This window comes from Carcharhinus amblyrhynchos, chromosome 15, assembly GCF_965287045.1.
Source record: "Carcharhinus amblyrhynchos chromosome 15, sCarAmb.v2.hapA, whole genome shotgun sequence".
Lineage (NCBI taxonomy): Eukaryota > Metazoa > Chordata > Chondrichthyes > Carcharhiniformes > Carcharhinidae > Carcharhinus > Carcharhinus amblyrhynchos.
Window position 1 is genome coordinate 67,698,264 of NC_137338.1, and position 24,519 is coordinate 67,722,782.

Below are 24,519 nucleotides of genomic sequence, written 5' to 3' on the forward strand. Positions count from 1 at the left end.
TCAGTCACTGAACTTTAACAGTATTGGGGCTGTCAGGAGCACTAACATTTCCTAGAATAATCTATTAGATTTCACAAAACAAACTCTCAGAGGTAAAGCAATAAGAAACTCCAGTGTGTCTCTTGCTGTGGAGGCTGATGCCCACACTTAACAGGTGAACATGACATCCGCAACGGAAAATCAATGCTCTTAACCTTCGAATTGTTCCGCCAATTAAACAAATACTCCAGGGGAGATCATTGAATCAGCCTGGTGACTCCTGCCCTTTCATCTCCCACTTCCTAAGTGCAAACGTGATATTCAAGCTTGCCTACCCGAAAGATTTTACTGCAGCAGGTAGCATGGTGTATCAGGGCCACTAGATCATCCAACCTTCAGATGAAAGTCCCAGTTCCGCAGACTGAAAATAAACAGGTGAATCATTGAATGTGTACAGTTCCCCGAATCCATCTCCGCAGAGGCCTTGGACGCTGAGCAGCAACCTCCTGTTAGCCTCAGTACCCTGGGTACCTCCAAATTGGCTCAGTCATGAAGGGGTTCAATAGGGTTGATACAGAAAAGATGTCTTTACTTATGGGGCAGCCCAAGAATGAGGGCCATGAAATATAAGGTAGTCACTGACAAATTCAAGAGGTAATTCAGTTGAAACTTCTTTACCCAGAGAGTCGTTGGAGTGTGGAACTTGCTATCCAGGGGTAGTTGAGGTGAATAGTATTGATACATTGAAGGGGATGTTGGATACGTACTGAACAGGGAAATGGAATGATAAGTTGAGAGGGTGAGATGATGCAAGGGTGGGGAGAGGTTCATGTGGAGGACAAATATTGACATAGACCTGTTACTGATTCTGTGCTCTTAGCATTAGGTACAAATACCAGGAGGTATCAAGTTTACTTCTTGCTGACATTTTGCACTTTCTCTTCCCCTAACTCCCACACCCTTACCCATACAGTAGTATTCAATCGGCCCATTTTACACACCACCCTCCACACCCCCCCCACCCAATCCACACTCTCAAATGTTCACCCTCTCTCTGTCTCTCTACATATCGCCTGGCTACATTGTGCCGATCAGACCGAGGTGATGTGGTCAACCACACGTGTGCCATCCAAGTCCACCATCTCCATGCACTCAATCTCATTGTGGTTGTCGGGGTTTTTCCGTTCTGGCCGCTTCTTGGAAGGCGGCAGAAAGGTCAGGATCACAGGTAGAATGGCAAAGCAGTGGAGAAAGGTGAAAAGCGCAATTAGAAACAGACACCTGAACAGTGTGCAGATCAGGTTTGAAGGCACCGAACTCAGGGGGATTATACCGATCATGTAACAAAAGTTACTCTGCAAAATAGCCACTCCATGCAGCTCCAAAGCATTTTTAACCCACTTCGTCCTTGTCAGGTCTTTGCCCAGGACAAACGTAGATAAGAACGGTGCACAATTGTCGATGGTGTAGTTTATCCCGTAAATTAAGCAGAGGACAGAGATGCAGTCCAATTCTACATCCCACAGGGTCATGAAGCCAATGACTCCAAACTCCACCGAGGCCACAGTAAGAGTAAGCCAGACGTTCAGCAGAGTGTTCACCACCAGCAAGCTGGAGAAAAAGAGGACAAACAATGCGCTGATACACGAGTTCTGCAAGGGCGCTCCCACTGATGAAGCATACCGGTCCATATAGATAAAGGATGGGTTGAAAATCATAAACTTCACTTTGTAAGTCAGGGACAGTTTCCTCAGGGTCTCCAGCAGGTCATAAATCTCTTCCCTGGTGTTCTCGGCCGTCTTGGCCACCAGGTACATGCGTGACGCGACCACCTCCAGCTCATTATTGGCTTTCCTCACCAATATGATATCGTCTGAGAATTGGGAATACCGGGGAGTCTTTAGGAAAGAATTCCTTAGAGTTTCCAGGAAGTCGCTTCTGGACACTGGAGCAGTAACGTTCAATTTTTTCAGGTAATTTAGATAAGTTTCGAACCAAGATATCCTGACAAAGCCTCCAGTGATTTCCAGCAGATCCTCCTGGACACTGGCATTCCAATACTCGATTGGTTCGTAAATATAAAAGCCAATGACGGGACTGTAGCTGCTGAAATATTTCTGCTGCACAGTGCTGTATGAGACAGTCCGAGACTCAGTCGCTACCACGTTACTGAGGTCCAAGCCTTCGCTGATCTGTAGGTAGCCCATTAAGGCAAAAGAGATATAAACGAGATAAAACAGAACTACAAAAGGCTTGACATAAGTGTTTGTAATCCAATCGCAGTAATACTGCTTGAGAAACCAAAGCAGGAACTGATTTTCATAGGGGCTAGTGTCACTGGGTCCTGCTGTCTCCTCACTAAATTTGGACATCATGATGAATCTGTACCAGGCGGGTTTTGCTTGTAGATCGTCTGGTTTGGGCACTTTTCTGCAAAAGAGACTGTGCTGGTAATTATTTTCCAAGTAACCAGTGAAGACCAGGTTGGAGCCATAGAATGCCATCAGGTAGAGGTAATTGAAAAGCACAGAGATACATGTGTTAACACAGAACTCTTTCACTGCTTCAATGTTGGTGAAGGGACTGGCACCAATGCCAAACGTCACCATGTACATGGCAGTGGTGAGCGTAATGGGCAGCATGGTATCAGCATACACATTGGCGATCCTTTCCTTCACGTGCTGGTCCTCCATGGTCTCCCTCCACGACGAGAGCATCTCGAACATGCCATACAGCCCATGTCCTGAGAAAAGGAAGACACAGAGGCTTTGATTAAAATCAGCAAACCAGAACGCTGGAGCACCCAGGCCAGAAAACTGTCTGTCACAGCAGTCAGATTTGAGGCAGGGCTCACTCACAAGGCAAACCCTGACCATAAAATCTACTTTGCAGCAAACGCATAGGCCCAGCTTCCTACCTCCTTCAACCTTATTTGTGGTTCCCTGTGTGGATCGAGGTTCTCGCTTGCTGACCATGCCATGTGCAGAGATCGACCAAGAGAGCCCCTCTTCACTCACCCCACCCCCTCCCAAAACAATTCTGAGGCCACCCATCTCCTTTAAATTTGTCACTCAAGCAGCAGGATGTCAAATGACATGGTGGCCCAGATTATGCTTTCAATCATCTGATAAATTTGCAGCCCAGGAGGTGCTCATCTGAGCTCCATAAAAAGAATTTGGCACTTACCTCTCAGCTGAGCCTCCTCACTTCTGTCAGTTGGACACTGATCAGTGACATTCAGATTCCTGTTAACATTGTTGTACCCAAAATTCCATGTTAAAAGGGACCTATCACCTGACATAGGCAGATATTGGCAATAGGACCCTTTCAAAATGGTGCTAGTGTTCACCATGGCTGCCAAACAAATGGAGTGAAAACTGACCCCTGCCAGCTCCAGAACAAATAAGTTATTTTGTCCTAAAGCGCACAGTGAGAAGGTCCACTGTTTGCTATTTTACTGCACCATCCAACACATTGCTTTCTTTTTTAACTCCCTTTATTCAAGTTGTCACAAGTTTGAACATTTAATCTTTCTTCAGTACAGCAACCTCCCTTCGGGTCTTTCCATTACTCAGGACTGCAGGAATATTACTCCCGCGGTTCCCCAGGTTTGCAGCCACTTGCATTTGTACAGGAAACTGTCGCCGTTTGGTGGGAGACCAGTTAGAGTTGTTAGACAAACCATAACATATTGCCTGTGTGTTGGCTGTGGCCCAGTGGGCAGCACTCTTATCCCTAACTTCGAATGCTGCTCTTCCTGCGTGGTCCTAAGCTGATGGTCCAACGTACTATTGGGGGACTGCTATCTTGTCAGAGGTACTGCCTTTCAGGTAAGGCATTAAGCTGTAGCCTTGATTACCTCCTGAGATGGACATAAAAGATCCTATTGCACTATCTTGAAGGACAGCAGGTAGTTCTCCCCAGTGCCCTGGTTGATATTTAGTCCTCAATTAATATTGACAGAAACTATTTCTTGGTCGTTTATCTCATTGCTATTTGTGGGAGCTTGCTGTCTTCCAGTTGGATACTTTGTTTCCTACATTACAACATTTCAAAGTACTTTCAGCTAACAATTACTATTTTCCAATAACAGGATACTGTTGCCAGTCCAAAAAGACATTCTATCAACCACACAGTTGGATGTGACTTTCAGTGCTGGTGTTACGATCCTTGGCCAGATTCCGGGATCTGGATGGGCATGCCTTGTTTAAAATAGATGAAGGTTGAGATTCAAGACTCCTGCTTTTGGAATAAAGTCAGAAGATCCCATGGATTTGAACAAACAAACACAAACTTTACCACACAGAAAGATAAAACAATTTACAATATGTATCTTCCACATTAACATTCAGGGTAAGTATGTGAATTAACAGGTAAACTGTTGTTGGACACAACTCTCTACAGAGTAATGGCAGATGCAACCAAGGCAGAGTCCATGGATTGCTCAAGCACCCACCCACCTTGTTGAAACTCTGTCTCACAAAGAATTCCTAGCCTCACTTTTGAGATTCATTCCTTGGAATTCTTTCCAAATGTCATGCCCAACTGGACAGTTTTAACAATGGCCCACAGAACAGGATTTCAATCTCTCATTCTGAAATTCCTTTCCCTGTATTCCTGAGTACACTCAACATCAGTTTACAAACAATTTTCAGAACTATGGCCACACTAAGTAGAATATCCCTGCTCCTAAGAAGTACCTTTGCCCAATGGCCCTCTTTACATAAAGTCTACTCTCCCTGTTATTTAACAAAAAGAGAGAACTGTAGAAAATCTCAGCAGGTCAGCTCTGACAAAGAGTCATCTGGACTCAAAATGTCAGCTCTTTTCTCTCCTTACAGATGCTACCAGACCTGCTGAGATTTTTCAGAGTTTTCTCTTCTTGTTTCAGATTCCAGCACCCGCAGTAATTTGCTTTTATCCCTCCGTTCTTTCTTTAACTTACCTTAACTGGGACCCATTTCTGTCCCTGTTGTCTTTGTAATAATACTTGGCTGGCAGACTCCCTGAAACTGACTGCCTCAAGAAGAACTACTCACTGACCCTTGAATTGATCTGGGAACTTATCAAAACACTCCCGAAGGGTTCCACCCTTGTTACTAGGCAGAAACCACGAAACAGCCTTGGAACATCCTGTACCTTAAGTGTTATAATTGCCACAGACTGCCAACTTAACACCCAGGGACACACAAATCAATGGATTTCATGAGAGTCAGTATTATACCAGGTATGTTGGCCACACATCCCCATGACTGGCCAGTCAAATTAAACAACATGATCCTTCAGTTGTTTGCAACAGACAGAGTATACTCAGCCAGCTCACACTTGCAAAACCCAAAAAAAATGTCTACCATTAGGTGCGATTCCACGATTGGGTAGCAGTTACTGAATAATCTTGAATGCGCTAACAACTGCAATAACTAACAATCTAAGATCAGCTTAGCTCATAACATGGCTCATTTATTCTTGCTAGAAGCAAAATACACTCATACACAGAGACCCGTTTTTGGCAAATATAAGTAATATCTTCAAGTTTTCCTTCAAACACCAACAAGACTGAGGCATTAACCAACAGGACACTAGCCTCAAATACTTAAAGGTTGCAGGTTTCAAACACCCATGAGTCACAGTCACTCAAACACCTACAAGTCACAAGTATAGAGTCACACAGTACAGAAGCCCTTTGGCCCACTATGTCTATACTAATCCCATTTACCGGAACTTGGATCATAGCTTTCAATGATTTGGCAATTAAAATGCTTGTCCAGAAGCTTCTTAAATGTTCCAAGAGTACCTGCCTCCACCACCCTCTCAAGCAGTATATTCCATGTTTCCACCACTCTCTGTGTTTTCTGACATGCCCTCTAAACCACTTACTTTTCACCTTAAACCTATGCCTCTGGTCTTAGGCATGGGGAAAAGGTTGCATAGAAAATAAAAACAAGAGTAGGGGTCATTTGGCCCTTTGAGCCTGCTCCGCTGTTCATTATGATTATGACTGATCCTCAAAATCAATATCCCGATCCCCCTTCCACCCCTATCCCTTGATTCCATCAGGCCCAAGAGTTATATCTAATTTCTCTTGAAATCACACAATGTTTTGGCCTCAACAACATTCTGTGGTAGTGAATTCCACACATTCACCACCCTCTGGGTGAAGAAATTTCTCCTCACCTCAACCCTATAAAGTTTACCCCTTATCCTCAAACTATGACCCCTGAGAATAAGAAAGTAGTTATGGAAATCAGGGAAAGAGACTATGAGGCTCCAGAGAAAATTATCATGGAAGTCACAAGGTATTGGTGGGCTTAAAAGTAGACAAATCTCCAGATCTGGATGAATTGTGTCCCAGGCTGTTGTGGGGGGTAAGGGAGGAGATTGTAGGCACTCTGACCTAAATGTTTAATTCCTCCCTGGCCACCAGGATATCCACTACTTACTGAAGTCCAGGTCTGAGCTGTTCAAGTCAGGCGACCCTGACCAAAACAAGAAAGCCAGATATGATCTAAGGAAATCCATCAAAGATGCCAAAAGACAGTACTGGACCAAGCTAGAGTCCCAGGCTAGTCACACAGACATCCGCCGACTATGGCAAGGTCTGTAAGATGTAACAGGCTACAAGATGAAGGCAAGTAAAATTGCCGGCTCCCACGCACCCTTCCCTGATGAGCTCAATGCATTCTACGCCCAACTTGAGCAAGAGGTCAGCGAGAGCATGCTTTCCACTCTGTAAGAGCCTGTATCTAAGGTCAGAGCAGCCTTTCTTGAAGGTCAATCCATAGAAAGTGACTGGCCCAGATGGGGTACCTGGACAAGCACTTAGATCCTGAGCAGATGAGCTGGTGAGGATATTCGCAGACATCTTCGACCTCTCTTTACAACAATCTGAGGTCCCTATCTACTTCAAGAAGATGACTATCATCCAGGTACCTAAGAAAAACCAAGCAGCGTGCCTTAATGACTATCATCTGGGTGGCTCTGACATCCATCATTATGAAGTGTTTCAAAAGGCTAGTCATGGCATGAATCAATTCTAGCCTCCCGGACCACCTGGATCCACCACAGTTTGCCTATCGCCGCAACAGGTCTACAGCAGATGCCATCTTCCTAGCCCTGCACTCAACCTTGGAACACCTAGATAACAAAGACACCCATGTCAGACTCCTATTTATTGACTACGGCTAAGCCTTCAACACCATTATTCCCATGAAACTCATCTCCAAACTCCATGGCCTGGGCCTTGTCTCCTCTCCTCCCTAGATCCTGAACTTCCTGAACCACAGACCACAATCAGTAAGGATAGGCAACAACAGCTCCTCCATGATCATTCTCAACACAAGTGCCCCACAGTGCTATGTTCTCAGTCCCCTAGTATACTCATTACACACCTATGACTGTGTGGCCAAATTCCCCTCCAACTAGATTTTCAAGTTTCCTATGACAGTAGTAGGTCAGATCTCAAACAATGACAAGACAGAGTACAGGAATGAGATACAGAATCTGGTGAACTCTCTCCTTCAATATCAACAAAACGAAGAAGATTGCCATCAACTTCAGGAAGTGTAGAGGAGAACATGCCCCTGTCTACATCAACAGGGATGAAGTAGAAATGGTCAAGAGTTTTTACACGTCCAGACCACTAACAACCTGGTCCTGGTCCCCCTGTGCTGACACTTTAGCTAAGAAAGCCCAGCAACCCCTCAACTTTATCAGAAGACTAAGGAAATTTGGCATGTCAGCTACAACTCTCGCCAGCTTTTACAGATGCACAATAGAAAGCATCCTTTCTGGTTGTATCACAACTTGGTATGGCTCCTGTTCTACCCAAGACCACAAGGAACTACAAAGGTTTATGAATGTAGCCCAATCATCACGCAAACCAGCCTCTCATCCACTGACTCTGTCTACACTTCCTGCTGCCTCGACAAAGCAGCCAGCATAATTAAGGACCCCACGCAGCGCAGACATTCTTTCTTTCACCTTCTTCCATCGGAAAAAAGTTACCAAAGTCTGAGGTCACGTACCAACCTACTCAAAAACAGTTTCTTCCCTGCTGCTGTCAGACATTTGAATGGACCTACCCTGCATTAAGTTGATCTTTCTCCACACCCTAGCTATGGCTGTGACACTACATTCTGCGCTCTCTTCATTCCTTCTCTTTGAACAGTATGCTCTGTCTGTATAGCACGCAAGAAACAATACTTTTCACTATTTGCTAATACATGTGATAATAATAAATCAAATCAAATCAAAGGTGTCAGAGGACTGGAGAACAGCTAATGTGGTCCCACTATTTAAGAAAGTTTGAACAGACAAGCCAGGGAACTACAGGCCAGTGAGTCTCACATCTGTGGTTGGGAAACTACTGGAGAAAATTCTGAAGGAGAGACTCTATCTCCATTTGGAGAGGCAAAGTTTAATCAGGGATAGTCAGCATGGTTATGTCAGAGGCTAACACACATGGGATACAGGATGATCTGATAAGGTGGATTCATAATTGGCTTAGCGGTAGGAGACAGAGGGTGGGGACGGATGGCTGCGTTAGTGGCTGGAGCCCAGTGACCAGTGGTGTACCACAAGTATCCATGCTGGGCCCACTATTGTTCTTTAGTTATATAAATGACATAGATAACTATGGGGGGGATAGAATCAATAAGTTTGCCGATGACACAAAGATTAGCCGGGTGGTTAACAATGAGGTTGAGTGTCTTGGGTTACAGGAAGACATAGATGAGATGGTCAAATGGGCAGATAAGTGGCAGATGGAATTTAATCCTGAAAAATGTAAAGTGATGCATTTTGCAAAAAGTAATTTGACAAGGAAGTGTACTATGGAAGGTCTGACACTGCGAAGTTCCAAAGGACAAAGGGACCTTGGCATGATTGTCTCTGAAGGCAGAAAGGCAGGTAAACAGGGTGGTGAAAAAGGTATATGGCACAGTCACCTTTATCAATCGAGGTATAGTTTACAAAAGTGAAGAGTTCATGATGGAATTGTATAGAATTTTGTGAGGCCACAGCTGGAGTACTGTGTGCAGTTCTGGTCACCACATTATACGAAGGATATGAATGCACTGGAAGAGGTGCAGAGAAGATTTACTAGGATGCTGCCTGCAATGGAACATTTAAGTTATGAAGAGAAATTGAATAGGCTTAGGTTGTTTTCATTGGAGCAGAGAAGACTGAAGGGCAAATGGACAGAGTGGATAGGGAGCAGCTGCTTCCCTTAGTTGAAGGGTCAGTTACGAGGGGACAGAAGTTAAAAGTGAGGGGTAGGACGCTTAGTGGGGATTTGAGGAAAAACATTTTTATTCAGAAGGTGGTAACAGTCTGGAATGCCCTGCCTGGGAGGGTGGGATGCCTCACATCCTTTAAAAAGTACTTGGATGATTACTTGGCATGTCATAACATTCAAGGCTTTGGGCCAAATGCTGGCAAGTGGAATTAGGAGGCAGGTCAGGGCATTTCCTGCATCAGTGCAGACTTGATGGGTCAAAGAGCCTCTTCTGCACTGTAGTATCCTGTGAGTTTGTAGTTCTATGATAGTTCTGGATCCCCCCCACCATCAAGAATATTCTTTGTCAATATACCCTGTCTAACTCTGTTAGAATTTTATAAGTTTCTATGAAATCCCCTCTCACTCTTCTAAACTCCAGTGAATATAATCCTAACTAACTTAATCTCTTCTCATATGACAGAGCTGCCTAACCAGGTATCAGCCTGGTAAACTTTTGCTGCACTCCCTCTGTAACAAGAACATCCTTCCTCAGGTAAAGACATCAAAACTGCACACAATATTCCAGGTGTGGCCTGACTAATGTCCTACACAGTTGCAGCAAAACATCCCTATTCTTATACTCAAATCCTCTCACTATGAAGGCCAACATACCATTTGCCACCTTTACTGCTTGTTGTGCCTGTGCACTTACCTTCAGTGATTGATGCACGAGGACTCCAAGCTCTCGCTGAGTGTCTAGGTCTTTCAATTTATACCCATTCAAATAATAACCTGTTTTCTTATTATTGCTACCAGAGTGGATAACCTTACATTTATCCACATCATACTGCATCTGCCATGTATATACCCACACACTCAGCCTGTCCAAATCACATTGAAGCATCTCTGTATCCCCCTCACAGCTCACCCTCCCACTCAACTTTATTTCATCTGCAAATTTGGAGATAATACATTTAGTTGTCACTTCCAAATCATTAATATATAACATGTGAATAGTTGGGGTTAGAACATAGAACATAGAACACTACAGCACAAACAGGCCCTTCGGCCCACGAGTTGCGCCGATCACATCAACACCTACCAACCTACAGACCTATCTATAACCCTCAATCTCATTAAACCCCATCTACTCATCCAGAAGTCTTTTAAAAGACCCCAGCGAGTTCGCCTCCACCACCACTGACGGCAGCCGATTCCATTCACTCACCACCCTCTGAGTGAAAAACTTACCCCTAACATCACTTCTGAACTTCCCTCCCTGCACCTTAAATCTGTGTCCTCTCGTAGCAACCATTTCAACCCGGGGAAATAGCCTCTGAGAGTCCACCCTATCTATTCCTCTCAACATTTTATAAACTTCTATCAGGTCGCCTCTCAACCTTCGTCTCTCCAGGGAAAAGAGTCCCAGCTCCCTCAACCTAACTTCATAAGGCATGCCTCCCAGTCCAGGCAACATCCTTGTAAATCTCCTCTGTACCCTCTCAATAGCTTCTACATCTTTCCTATAGTGAGGCGACCAGAACTGCGCACAGTACTCTAAATGAGGCCTGACAAGGGTCTTATAAAGTTGCAGCATTACCTCCCGACTCCTAAACTCAATCCCTCGACTAATGAAGGCCAGTACACCATACGCCTTCTTGACCACCTCCACCACCTGCGAGGCCGATTTAAGAGTCCTGTGGACCCGGACCCCAAGATCCTTCTGCTCATCAACACTACTCAGACTTCTGCCCTTGATAGTGTACTCGTTCATCCTGTTGGTTCTGCCAAAATGGACGACTACACATTTATCCGCGTTGAAGTCCATCTGCCACTTCTCCGCCCAGTCCTGCATCCTATCTATGTCCTGCTGCAACTTTTGCCATCCTTCCAGACCATCCACAACACCACCGACCTTAGTGTCATCAGCGAACTTACTTACCCATCCCTCCACTTCCTCATCCAGGTCATTTATGAAAATGACAAACAACAAGGGTCCCAGAACAGATCCTTGAGGCACTCCGCTGGTGACTGACCTCCATTCAGAAAAAGCCCCATCCACAACCACTCCCTGCCTTCTGCAGGCAAGCCAGTTCTGAATCCACAAGGCCAAAGGCCCTTGGATCCCATGCCCTCTCACCTTCTCAAGAAGTCTTGCATGGGGGACCTTATCAAACGCCTTGCTGAAGTCCATGTACACTACGTCCACGGCACTTCCTTCGTCAATGTGTTCAGTCACATTATCGAAGAACTCAACTAGGCTTGTAAGGCACGACCTGCCCTTGACAAATCCATGCTGACTATTCCTGATCATGTCAAACCTCTCCAAATGTTCGTAAATCTTGTCCCTCAGAAGCCTCTCCATCAGCTTACCAACCACTGAGGTCAGACTCACCGGTCGGTGATTTCCCGGGCTATCTCTGTTCCCTTTCTTGAAAATAGGAACTACATCCGCAATCCTCCAATCCTCCGGAACCTCTCCCGTCTCCATTCTAGCACAGATTCTAGCACAGATTCTAGCACGGGTTCTAGCACAGATTCCTGTCATATCCCGCTCGTCTCTGTTGTCATTTGGAAAAAGACCCAGTTATGCCATCTCTTTGCTTCCTATCTGCTAATCAGCTTTCAAGGCACTACCCGTAGTCCCTGCTTTAACTTTACATAGTAGTCTGATATGTGAGACCTTGTCAAAAGCCTTCTGAAAGTCTAAACAAACCACATCCACCAGTTCTCCTTGGTCAACTCTACTAGTTACATTCTCAGTCATTATAGATTCATTAAGCATGAATTCCCCTTGAAATGTAGAACCATACACACAGAACAAGCCCTTCAGCCTTCAATGTCATACCGAACATGACACCAAATTAAACTATTGCCTTCTATTTGCCCTTTTTCTGTATCCCTTTATTCCTTCCATATTCATGTGCTATCTACACCTCTCATAATTCAAAAAGACTTCGATTTGGTCTCCCCTTAGCCTCCGCTGCTCCAGAGAAAACAATCCTAGTTTGTCCAGCCTCTTCTTATAGCTCATACTCTCTAATCCAGGCAGCATTCTGGTAAAGCTCTTCTGCGCCTTCTCCAAAGCCTCCACATCCTTCCTGTCATGTGGTGACCAGAATTGAACACAATACTCTTAAGTGCAGCCTAAACAAAGTTTTATAAAACTGCAACATGACATCCTGACTCTTGGGGGGGAGTTTTCCCATCCCATCTGCCACAGGAATCAGTAGGAGAGGAGTGGACTATGCAAAGGTCTGTTGACCTTGGGTGGGATTTTCCAGTTTTGGGGGAACGCAGCTGGAAAATCCCACCCAGCACTCAGTGCCCTGACCAATAAAGGCAAGAATGCCATATGCCTTCTTTACCATCCTATCTACTTGTGTGGCTACTTTCAGGGAGCTATGGACTGGAACCCCAAGATCCCTCTGTACATCATTGCTATTCAGGGTCCTACCATTAACTGTACACTTACCCTTAACATTTGGTCTCCCTAAGTGCAGCACCTTACACTTACCCAGGTTAAACTCCATCTGTCATTTCTTTACTTATATCTGCAATTGATCTATATCCTGCTGTATCCTTTGACAAACTTCTACACTCCACCTATCTTTGTGTCATCTGCAAACTTACTAACCCACCCATCTATGTTTTCATCCAAGTCATTTATATATATATATATATATCACATATAGGTCCCAGTTTGGATCCCTGTGAGATACTACTAGTCACTTGCCAGAAAAACACCCTTCCACCACCACTCTCTGGACTCGTATGGGCAAGTCAATTCTGAATCCAAATGGCCAATCCACCTTCGTAAATTTCAGGACGTAACCAGGAGAGTGGATAGAGTTGATAGATCATCTGAAAATGTAGTATATTTAGATTTCCAAAAGGCATTTGACAAGGTGTTGCATAAGAGACTGGTACATCAAGTAAAAACCTGTGGAACTGGAGGAAATGGATTGCATGGATTGAAAACTGGCTGTCACATAGAAAACAGAGAGTTGGAATAAAGGATCCTTTTCAGAATGGAAAGATATAACTAGTAGAGTACTGCAGGAATCAGTTCTTTGCCTGCAAGGGTTCAGTATTTGCATTACTGAGGAAGGAACAGAACGTAACAACGTAATGAATGGAACAAATTTGACGATGATGCGAAGATAGGTGGAAGGGCAGGGTGTGATGAGGGTACTGTGATTCTGCAAAGGGATATAGATAGATTGGGTGACTGGACAAAAGCCCGGCAAATGGAGTTTAATGTGGGGAAGTGTGAGGTCATGCACTACGGTTGGAGGAACCAAAAGGCAGATTAACTAAATGGAGAGATACTGTAGGTAAGTGAAGTATAGAGAGATCTAGGTGTTCTAGTGCATAAATCACAAAAAGCTAGCAGGCAGGTCCAACAAGTGGTTAACAAGGCAAATGTCATTTTAGCCTTAATGCAAAGGGGTTGGAGTTTAAAAATAAGGAGGTTTTGTTCAATTGCACAGGACGTTGGTGAACCTCACATGGAATACAACATACAGTTTTGGTCCCTTTATTTAAAAAAGGATATAGTAACATTGAAAGCAGTCCCAAGGAGATTTACCAGGCTAATGCCTGGGATGAAAGGGGGACCAAATAATCTGGGTCTTTATCCTTGGGATTTAGAAGAGTGAGAGGTGACCTTACTCAAATACATAAGATCCTGTGCGGGCTTGACAGGGTAGATAGTGAGATGTTTTCACAAGTGGGAGTCTGGAACAAGATAAAGGGCCGGAGTTTAAAACTGAGGTACGCAGAAATTTCTTCTTGCAGAGGTGGAATTCTATGGAATTCTCTGTCCCAAAAGGTGGTGGAGGCTGGATCATTAGAAATAATTAAAGTGGAGGTGGATGAATATTTGATAGATCATGGAATAGAGGGCCATGGGGAAAATGGCACAGAAAAGGATTTGAGGCCAAAGGGCCTGTACTGCGCTGTAAAGGCCGGCATAAATCAGCCATGTTCATATTGAATGGCAGGACAGGATTGAAGGGCCTAGTGGCCACTTCTGCTTCTATTTTTTATGTTCTTGTGTTGTGTTCAAACCCTGTAGATAAACTCAAACTCCTATAAACTCAAACTCCTGCAGACAAACTGAAACTCCTGCAGATAAACTCAAACCCTTATAGACAAACTGAAACTCCTATAAACTCAAGTCTCTATAGGTAAATTCAAATGCCTATAGATAGACTCAATCCCCTATAGATAAATTCAAACCGTTATACATAAATGCAAACTCCTGCAAACAAAATCAAACTCCAATAGATAAACTTAATTCCTATAGAGAAACTCAAATCACTTCAGAGAAACTCAAATTCCTGCAAATAAACTCAAACCACTACAGATAAATACATCTCCCTCCAGATAAACAAAAATCCCTTTACGTAAACTCAAACCTCCATAGACAAATTCAAACCTCTATAAATAAACTGAAATGCCTATAAATAAACTCAAATGCCTATAGATAAACTCAATCCCCTACAGAGAAACTCAATCCACCATAGAGAAACTCAATCCCCTACTGAGAAACTCAATCCACCATAGAGAAACTCAATCCCCTACAGAGAAACTCAATCCCCTACAAAGAAACTCAATCCCTTACAGAGAAACTCAATCCCCTACAGAGAAACTCAATCCACCATAGAGAAACTCAGTCCCCTACAGAGAAACTCAATCCACCATAGAGAAACTCAATCCCCTACAGAGAAACTCAATCCCCTACTGAGAAACTCAATCCCTTACAGAGAAACTCAATCCCTTCAGAGAAACTCAATCCCCTACTGAGAAAGTCAATCCCCTACAGAGAAACTCAATCCCTTCAGAGAAACTCAATCTACCATTGAGAAAGTCAATCCCTTCAGAGAAACTCAATCCCCTACTGAGAAACTCAATCCACCATAGAGAAACTCAATCCCTTCAGAGAAACTCAATCCCCTACTGAGAAACTCAATCCCCTACAGAGAAACTCAATCCCTTCAGAGAAATTCAATCCCTTCAGAGAAACTCAATCCCCTACAGAGAAACTCAATCCCTTCAGAGAAACTCAATCCCCTACAGAGAAACTCAATCCACCACAGAGAAACTCAATCCCTTCAGAGAAATTCAATCCACCATAGAGAAACTCAATCCCCTACAGAGAAACTCAATCCCTTACTGAGAAACTCAATCCCCTACAGAGAAACTCAATCCACCATAGAGAAACTCAATCCCTTCAGAGAAATTCAATCCACCATACAGAAACTCAATCCCCTACAGAGAAACTCAATCCCCTACAGAGAAACTCAATCCCTTACTGAGAAACTCAATCCCCTACAGAGAAACTCAATTCCTTACTGAGAAACTCAATCCCCTACAGAGAAACTCAATCCACCATAGAGAAACTCAATCCCCTACAGAGAAACTCAATCCCCTACAGAGAAACTCAATCCCCTACAGAGAAACTCAATCCCCTATACAGAAACTCAATCCCCTACAGAGAAACTCAATCCCTTAGAGAAACTCAATCCCCTACTGAGAAACTCAATCCCCTACAGAGAAACTCAATCCCCTACTGAGAAACTCAATCCCTTACAGAGAAACTCAATCCCCTACTGAGAAACTCAATCCCTTACAGAGAAACTCAATCCCCTATACAGAAACTCAATCTCCTACAGAGAGAGTCAATCCCCTACAGATAAACTCCATCCCTATAGATAAACTCAATCCACCACAAATAAACTCAATCACTGCAAATAAACTCAACCCACCATAAATAAACTCAATCCCCTACAGAGAAACTCAATCCCCTACAGAGAAACTCAATCCCCTACTGAGAAACTCAATCCCCTACCGAGAAACTCAATCCCCTACTGAGAAACTCAATCCCTTACAGAGAAACTCAATCCCCTACAGAGAAACTCAATCCCCTAGATAAACTCAAACCTTTGTAGATAGACTCAATCCCTATAGTTAAACTCAAACCCCTATAAATAAACTCAAACTCCTGTAGATAGACTCAATCCTTATAGACAAATTTAAGCCCTACAGATAAACTCCAATGCTGTAGATAAACTCAAATTCCTGCAGATATACGCAAACACCCAGAGATAAATTCAAACTAGTGTAAATCAAAACAAGCCCCTATAAACTCACTTCCCTATATGTAAACTCAAGTTCCTATAGATAAACTCAACCCTCTGCAGATAAACCCAAATCTCTCCTGATAAATGCAAACCAGTACAGATAAATTCACATGCCTATAAGTAAACACAGCCCCTGCAAATAAATCCAAATTCCTACAGATAAATGCAACAGATAAATTCAAACACTTGTAGATAAACTTGCATCCCTATAGATAAACTCAAATCCCTACACAGAAACTATCAATAGAGAAACTCAACCCCTTACAGATAAACACCAACCCCGGCAGGTAAACTCAAATCCCTATAGATAAATACATTCCCATGGAGAAACACAAACATGTAAGATAAACTCAGATCCTTACAATAAACTCAAAATTTTCCAAAAAACTCAAACCTTTGCAGATAAATTCAAACCCTACAGATAAACTTTCATCCCTACAGATAAATTCATACTACTACAGTTGAAATCAAACTCTGAATCTATGGGGCCTACAGATCACATCACAGAATTTAAACTTTAGCATAGAGAGAAACGAAACCTTTTCTGATAAAGCCAAACAAAATGAGATGGAGAGCTCAAATCCCCATGAAGAATTCAAAACACTGTAGATCACAAAGCATAATCCCTACAGTTAGTGATCTCAAACTCCAACAGATAGAGATTTCACACCCAGAGAGAGAGATCTCATGCTCAGATGAATAGAGATCTCCAACCCAAACAGATAGAGGTCTCCAACCCAAACAGATAGAGGTCTCCAACCCAAACAGATAGAGGTCTCCAACCCAAACAGAGAGGTCTCCAACCCAAACAGATAGAGGTCTCCAATCCAAATAGATAGAGGTCTCCAACCCAAACAGATATAGGTCTCCAACCCAAACAGATAGAGGTCTCCAACCCAAACAGATAGAGATCTCCAACCCAAACAGATATAGGTCTCCAATCCAAACAGATAGAGGTCTCCAATCCAAATAGATAGAGGTCTCCAACCCAAACAGATATAGGTCTCCAACCCAAACAGATAGAGATCTCCAACCCAAACAGATATAGGTCTCCAACCCAAACAGATAGAGGTCTCCAACCCAAACAGATAGAGATCTCCAACCCAAACAGATAGAGATCTCCAACCCAAACAGATAGAGATCTCCAATTCCAACAGGTAGAAATCTCACATCCAGCGAGATATTTCAAACTTTGACAGAGATCTCACATCCAGATAGAGATTTCCAACTTCAACAGATAGAGATCTCACACTCAACTGATTGTTAAGCCTTTCATAACCAGTTGGTGAAAGCGACCATAATCAATCTTTACTCAGTTTTGGTTTTATTCAAAGTGAGATATTATAAACGCATAGATCCTAACTCTACGACAACTTAACAGCAGTGTCAATAAGCATTTCTTTACATCTGAACATGTAACTATCCAATAAATGATCTCCCCCCAACCTGTTTACACCAAACCTTCAATTATACAGTTAACAAATACCTTTTTTTAAATAAAATTTAACAAATAATATTCACAAACAATATTTCACAGCAAATCAAAGAAAGAAAAAATGATTTTCCATATTTGCTGTTAAGTTTTATAAGCTCTCTTCTGTGACCCTCAATAATTGTACAAGCACTTATTTTTGTGAAACAATTAGATAATTGATCAACAATTGCATCTATGCAGTTGATCTTGGAAATTTCTTTCTTTTCTAACATTTGTTTCACACTAGCACGGTTTTAATCTTTTTTCACTCTCATGTTCTGTAGCATTTACATTATCCAACAAGGAATGATTACCCATGTGACATCCAACATTCTTCCTTACATCTCTTGTATAGAACTTTCTCTAAAATATTTGATAAATAGAACCCCATATCCAATGTTTCCACAAGAGCCAGTGTTTCTGCAGCTAAAGTACTTTTAACAACCCTTCTTAATTTCTTTGCTTCCCAGGCTAAAAGACCACATTTCCCATTTTCACCTGCCAAAAATATCACAAAACCCACTACACTTGAATACCCATCAGGAAGATTGGCATGAGAAGATTCCGAAGATAACCAATTTCATATACTGTGAGTCACCCTGACACGGAAACATGTCTCCATATTTACTTTTTAAATGTTTAATTTGTCTTTAAAATATTCTCCAATTTAGGATCTTCCAAGTCCCAATACATCAAGACTAGCATTCAGCTTTGTATAAATGCATAACTAATTCTATTGACTAATCAAACTTCACAGCTGCACTCTTCCTTCTTTAGATGTAATATCATCCTTCTGTGGTGACCTAACACAATTAACCAGGCAGAACATTGATTCAAAGTTATTCTGGGCCTAATGTCTAAGCCTGTACTTTTAAAAGTCCCCAAAACTTCCATTCTTAAGTTCCACTTTTACCATATTAATAACACACCTGTCAAATTCCACAGTACCATTCCATAAGAAATCATCAACATGCATCATGAATAGGCTTGAAATGTTCCCTTTTTCACATCCATAAAACATTGCGGGATCTGAATGCAGCCTACTTTCAGCTAAACAGATCTCAACGAAAAATACCACATCTCAAAAGAATCTTTCAGGCCATAAACACCTATGTTTCCTTTCTGCATCGCTTGAATCTTTAGGTAGTTTCAAGAACACTTTTCTCTGAAATTATTCAGCTTTTATGTCAATTGAGCAACACTCCCACAAATATGTGGCTGAAAAAAATTACAAAGATTTTCATGGTTATTTTTCCCACTGTGGAAGAGTCCACACAAATATCTATATTACCTAGTCACTCCTTAAAATCCTGAGCAACTAGCCTCACTTTAGCCTTAAGTTCCATCTGCAAGGAGATTTTCAATACAAATCCATCTAAACGAGGTGAGCCATCCCCTGACTGGTGTTTCAGAATAAACTCCAAATTCCTTCCATCTATCAATCTCTTTTTATTTTGCCTCTTTTATTAGTTTACTCTCTTGTTTACTGGCACCTTCACAGTCCTGAGGACTTCTGCTTCTAGTCGTATCTCAAGAGCATTCTGTAGTCCAACTTCCATCGCAATAGAAAAGTTACAATACAGAAAGAGGCCATTTAGCCCATCGTATCTGCACCAGCCAAAACAAAAGAGAAAAGAAACTAACTATTTATTTCAATCCCACTTTACAGCACCTGGTCTGAAGCTTGCAGGTTCCAGTTCTTCAAATGCAGATCCAGGTACCGTTTAAATGAGTTGAACATTTCAACGTTAACCGCTAATTAAGGCAGAAAATTCCAGATGTCCACCACCCTTTAGGTGAAAAAGATTCATATCCCCGCTAAGCTTTCTACCAACTGCCCTAAACCTGTGCACCCTAGTAACTGACCTAGTAGTTAGGGAAAACAAATTTTTCCAATCTAGCCTGTCTAGACCCCTCATAATTTTGTACACCTCAATTTAGGTCACCCCCCTCTGTTCTAAGCAAAGCAACCCTAGCCTATCCAATCTCTCCTCATAGCTGCAATTTTCAAGCCCTGGCAACATTCTTGTACATTTCCTCTGAACTTTCTCCTCAGCAATTTTGTCCTTCTTGTAATGTGGTGACCAGAACTGTATACAAACCTCCAGTTATTTCCTAACCAGTGTCCTTCACAGTCCCATCATAATATCCTGCTTTTGTAATCAATATCTTGCCCAGTAAAAGAAAGCATTCTATATGAATATAGATATTTGATATCTTTTGAATAGTTTGTATATAACAAAATGTATCACTTTGTGTATAACATAGTAAGGTAAAGGTTGAATACAAATTTTTGATACTTTTTTTTAGCAGTGTTTGATACATTAGTGGTAACTTGATGAGGTACAATAGAGGAAATTGTTATACAATAATTTGAAATTTGAGTGTATTTGTCCATAAAGTCCATTGACCCCGTATCTGAGGGAAAAATTTAGCTTCATACCCAAATGGTATATTTCTAATTTTAAGGTTATGTTCTTATAGCTGTGGACCCTCAATCAGAGGAAAACATTTCTCTCCATCTAGGGCATTAACTCATTTAACCTCATTCCCCTCAATCAGGCCAGCGTTAACCTTCCAATCTCAAGAGGACATTAATCTCCATGTTAAGAACTTCACTGTCAGGACTGTTTTTACTGATGAAATGAGGAGTGTTCATTACAATATGCTCATTTGCACAAAATCACTTTTTTTTCTTAAACTAGCAATCCATAGAATGCCTACAGGCCATTCAGCCCATCAAGTCTGCACCAACTCTCCAAAGACCATTCGACCCAGGCCCTATAACTATGGCTAATCAACCTAACCTACACATCTTTAGACAGATTCATCTTTCAAATCAAGAGGGAAACCCAATGGATTACTACTTGCAGCATCATCTATGTTGTTTTGGAAAGCCTAGTAACCATTCTGCACATAATACAGTCCCACATACAGCAATGAGATGTACGGCTGGTTATTGGGTTTTTAGTTAACCAAGACAATACCCTTTGAGTAAGGCTCTGGGGTCCTTAACATTCAAATGAGAGATTTTCATATCATTATCTGAAAGACAGCACTTATGGCAGCAGCAATCCCTCAGTGCAATGCTGAATCAGCCTATACTATGACTTAAGAACGCTGAGTGGAGCTCGAGCCCACAATCTGCTGATTTAAAGATGAGTGTGCTATCATTAGGCCATGCTGATACCAGTAAGAATACAGCTGTCCAGTAAGTCTGTTAAGGACTTGACTCATTTGATGAAAGGGTTAAAAATTTAACTCAGCTAACAGCACAACTAAAAAAGCAGAAAGAGAAAACATTAATTTCACACATTTACATAGATACAAAGGCCTTGGGGAGAGGCTTTTCCAGACAGAGAACCACATCTAAACAGATAACATTGCAACTGGGGTGCAAAGAAAACCATGTTTAGATTTCCAAGAATTTGCATTCAAACCAAGAGGCTCAGAAATATAACAGGTAATAGTAACGCAATTCAAATGCAACAGATTTTTTTTAAATTAGAAATTCAGGAAAGTAAGTCAGTCAGCTTTGTGTGTCCATCAGAGAATCACTTAATGTGTTTTCCTCTGAAGCTGAGATGAAGACAACAGGAAACAACATTTTTGATTGCAAGTATAAAAAGCTAGCTGTGATTTGAATATCCTACTTTTATTTCCGAAATGGATTGCATAGGAGACTGTTAAATAAATTAAGTAACCATAATGTTAAGGGTAAGATCCTGGCATGGATTGGCTGACTGGCCGAAGGCAGACAGTGGGGATAAAGGGGTCTTTTTCAGGATGGCAGTTGGTGACTAGTGGCGTGTCTCAGGGGTCAGTGCTGGGATCACAACTTTTCACAATATACATTAATGATTTGGAAGAAGGAACTGAAGGCACTGTTGCTAAATTTGCAGATGATACAAAGATATGTAGAGGGACAGGTAGTACTGAGGAAGCAGAAGGACTTGGACAGGTTAAGAGAGTGGGCAAAGAAGTGGCAGATGGAATAAATTGTAGAAAAGTGTGAGGTTATGCACTTCGGAAGGAGGAATGGAGGCATAGACTATTTTCTAAATGGGTGGGTGCTTCGGAAATCAGAAACACAAAGATACACCAGTGTATCAAGCAACCAACTAGGGAACATGCTATCTGAGATTTGGTATGATACAATGAGAAGGGATTGATTAATAATCTCACTGTGTGGGGCCCTTTACGAAACAGTGACCATAACAGGTTAGAATTCTTCATTAGGATGGAAAATGGTGAAGTCCAATCTGAAGCTAGGGTCCAAAGGAAACTACAAAGGTACAAAGCATGAGTTGGCTATGACAGATTTGGAAACTTCATTAAAAGACATGATTGTGGATAAGTAATGGCTAATATTTAAATAAATGTATATATTGCAAGTTATACATTCCTTTTGGTGCAAAAATACAACTGGAAAAATGCCTAACCATGGCTAACAAATTAAAATAAGAGCAGTATTAGGTCCAAAGAGGAGTAATGTAAAGTTGCTAGAAAAAGTAGCAAGCCTTAGGATTGGGAGCAGTTCAGAATTCAGCAAAAGATTAACCATGAGATTAATTAGGGGGAGAAAAGAGAGCATGAGAGTAAACTTGCAAATAACATACAAGTGGACTATATAAAAGGAAAATGATTAGTGAAGTCCCCTACAGTCTGAAATGGGAGAATTTATAATAGAGAGCAAAGAAATGGCATAGCAATTAAACAACTACTTTAGTTTTATCTTCACAACAAAAGACACTTAACTTTCTAGAAACAAAAGGGAACCAATGGTCAAGTGAGAAGAAAGTATTGAGGAAATCAGTAATACTAAAAAATTGTGCTGGAAAAATTAATGGGACTGAAAGCTAAAAAATGCCCGGGCCCTAATGTCTACATCCCAGGATCAAAGGAATGGTGTCATAGAAATAATGAATATGTTGGTTGTCCTCTTCCAAAATTCTGGCAGATTGGAGAGTGGCAAATGCAATCCCACTATTTAAAAAGGAGGGAAGAAGAAAACAGGGAATTACAGACTGGTTAGACTAACATCAATAGTAGGGAAAATGCTAGAGTATGTTATAAAGAATGCAATAACAAACACTTAGAAAATATCAACAGGATTAGACAAAGTCAACATGAATTTATGAAAGAGAGTCCTGTTTGACTAATCTACTAGAGTTTTTTTTAAGTAATTAGCAGAACAGATAAGGGAGAATCAATGAATATGGTATATTTGGATTTTCAGAAAGCCTTTGATAAAGTCCCACAAAAGGTTAGTGTGCAAAATTAAAGCACATGAGATTGGAGATAACATATTGGCATGAATTGGTTAGCAGATAGGAAATATAGAAGAGGAATAAGTGAGTCTTTTTTGGAGTAGCATGAGTGGGGTCCCACAGGGATCAGTATTTGAGCCCTAGCTATTCACAACACACAATGATTTGGATGAGGGAACTAAATATAATACTTATCACAAAACCTGGCGGGAATGAGTGATGGGGAGAGTTTTAAGAGGCTTCAAGTTGAGTGAATGGGCAAATACATGGCAGATGCAATATCGCGTGAATAAATGTGAAGTTATCCGCTTCAACTGGAAAAACAGAATGGCAAAGTATTATTTAAATGGTGATAGATTGGGACCTAGGTCTCCTGGTATGCCAGTCACTGAATGTCTGCAGAAATTTGTAGAAACCTTGGTTGAGAATAGTTTGGTATATATAGTTTGATATATATGCAGGCTTTTTGACTGCAACATATGCATTTCAGCTGTAAACAAGTCTGCATTATACAGTCATACAGCAGTTATTAACCAGTTCCAAACAGTAATCACACCAACATAATCGTTCAAACACAGAGGGCAATTATTGTTCTATAATTACCTAAAATAATGAAGGGAATTCCCAGGAAGGTAGAGTTGTATTTCCCTCCCATTAAGTTGATGATCCCTGCTGATGTGAGGGTAGCCAGAGCCATTGTCACTAAGCCCAGGAGTCCAAGCCAGGGCTTGCTGCGAACACAGTCTTGCATGGAACAGCACAGCATAGCCAGTACCCAAACCACTAGCAGACTAGTCACTAGGTACCATTCCGAAACCTGGCTGCTCTTCTGAAAATCCTCCTTCAGTGATGAAGATGTAAACGGATAGAGCTTCAACTCCTTGTGAGATTTTTGGAAATTCTCAATGGTCTCGCAGAAAGTCGACTCCCATTTCTCTGCCACCAAATCATTTAAGGAGTTGCGGGTTTGCAGGTAGTAGGTGATCTGCATCGCTCGAGCAGATTTCACCCGATTCTTGTTCTGTAGAGTAACACCTCCGAGCTGGTGCCCAATAAACACCTCCTGGCCATCTTTAAGGTAGGTATTTGGGTAATTGATGACAATCCCTGTGCTGTTCATAGCCCATGCAGCCCTCAGTTCCTCCAGCACATACACAATATCATCCAGGGCGCACATCTTATTATCCTTTAGAATACACATGTGGGCAAATGAGTAGTTGAAGCCCAACATTGGCACCTGAATCCGTGTTACAGATGAGTGTAACTGAAAAGAAGGAAAAAGAGGTTGGGGGGTAAATTAACTATGAAGCCAACACTTGACATAATTCACCATTTATTACAGGAGCTAATTTCAGTTAAATTGTGGCAAATTGGGTTAAAATGCTATTGATTAATAGACAATAGACATCCCAGGAATTAGTCTAGTGAAAC

General features: G+C 41.9%; 1 protein-coding gene across 5 annotated transcripts in view; it reads right to left on the reverse strand.

Moving 5' to 3' along the window:
- The window catches only part of ptchd1 (patched domain containing 1), a 71,165-nt gene that overhangs the window by 20,649 nt on the left and 25,997 nt on the right, over positions 1–24,519 (reverse strand). For 4 of the 5 annotated variants that reach the window (XM_080204128.1, XM_080204126.1, XM_080204125.1 and 1 more), the window contains exons 2-3: positions 23,692–24,352; positions 315–2,722 (exon numbers count right to left, since the gene is read on the reverse strand). In XM_080204128.1, the coding sequence (XP_080060254.1) occupies positions 1,071–2,722; positions 23,692–24,352 (2,313 nt within the window). In that variant the 3' untranslated portion in view covers positions 315–1,070. Of the gene's footprint in view, positions 1–70; positions 2,723–23,691; positions 24,353–24,519 lie in introns of those variants that run through there. The other variant, XM_080204127.1, reaches the window with a different exon arrangement.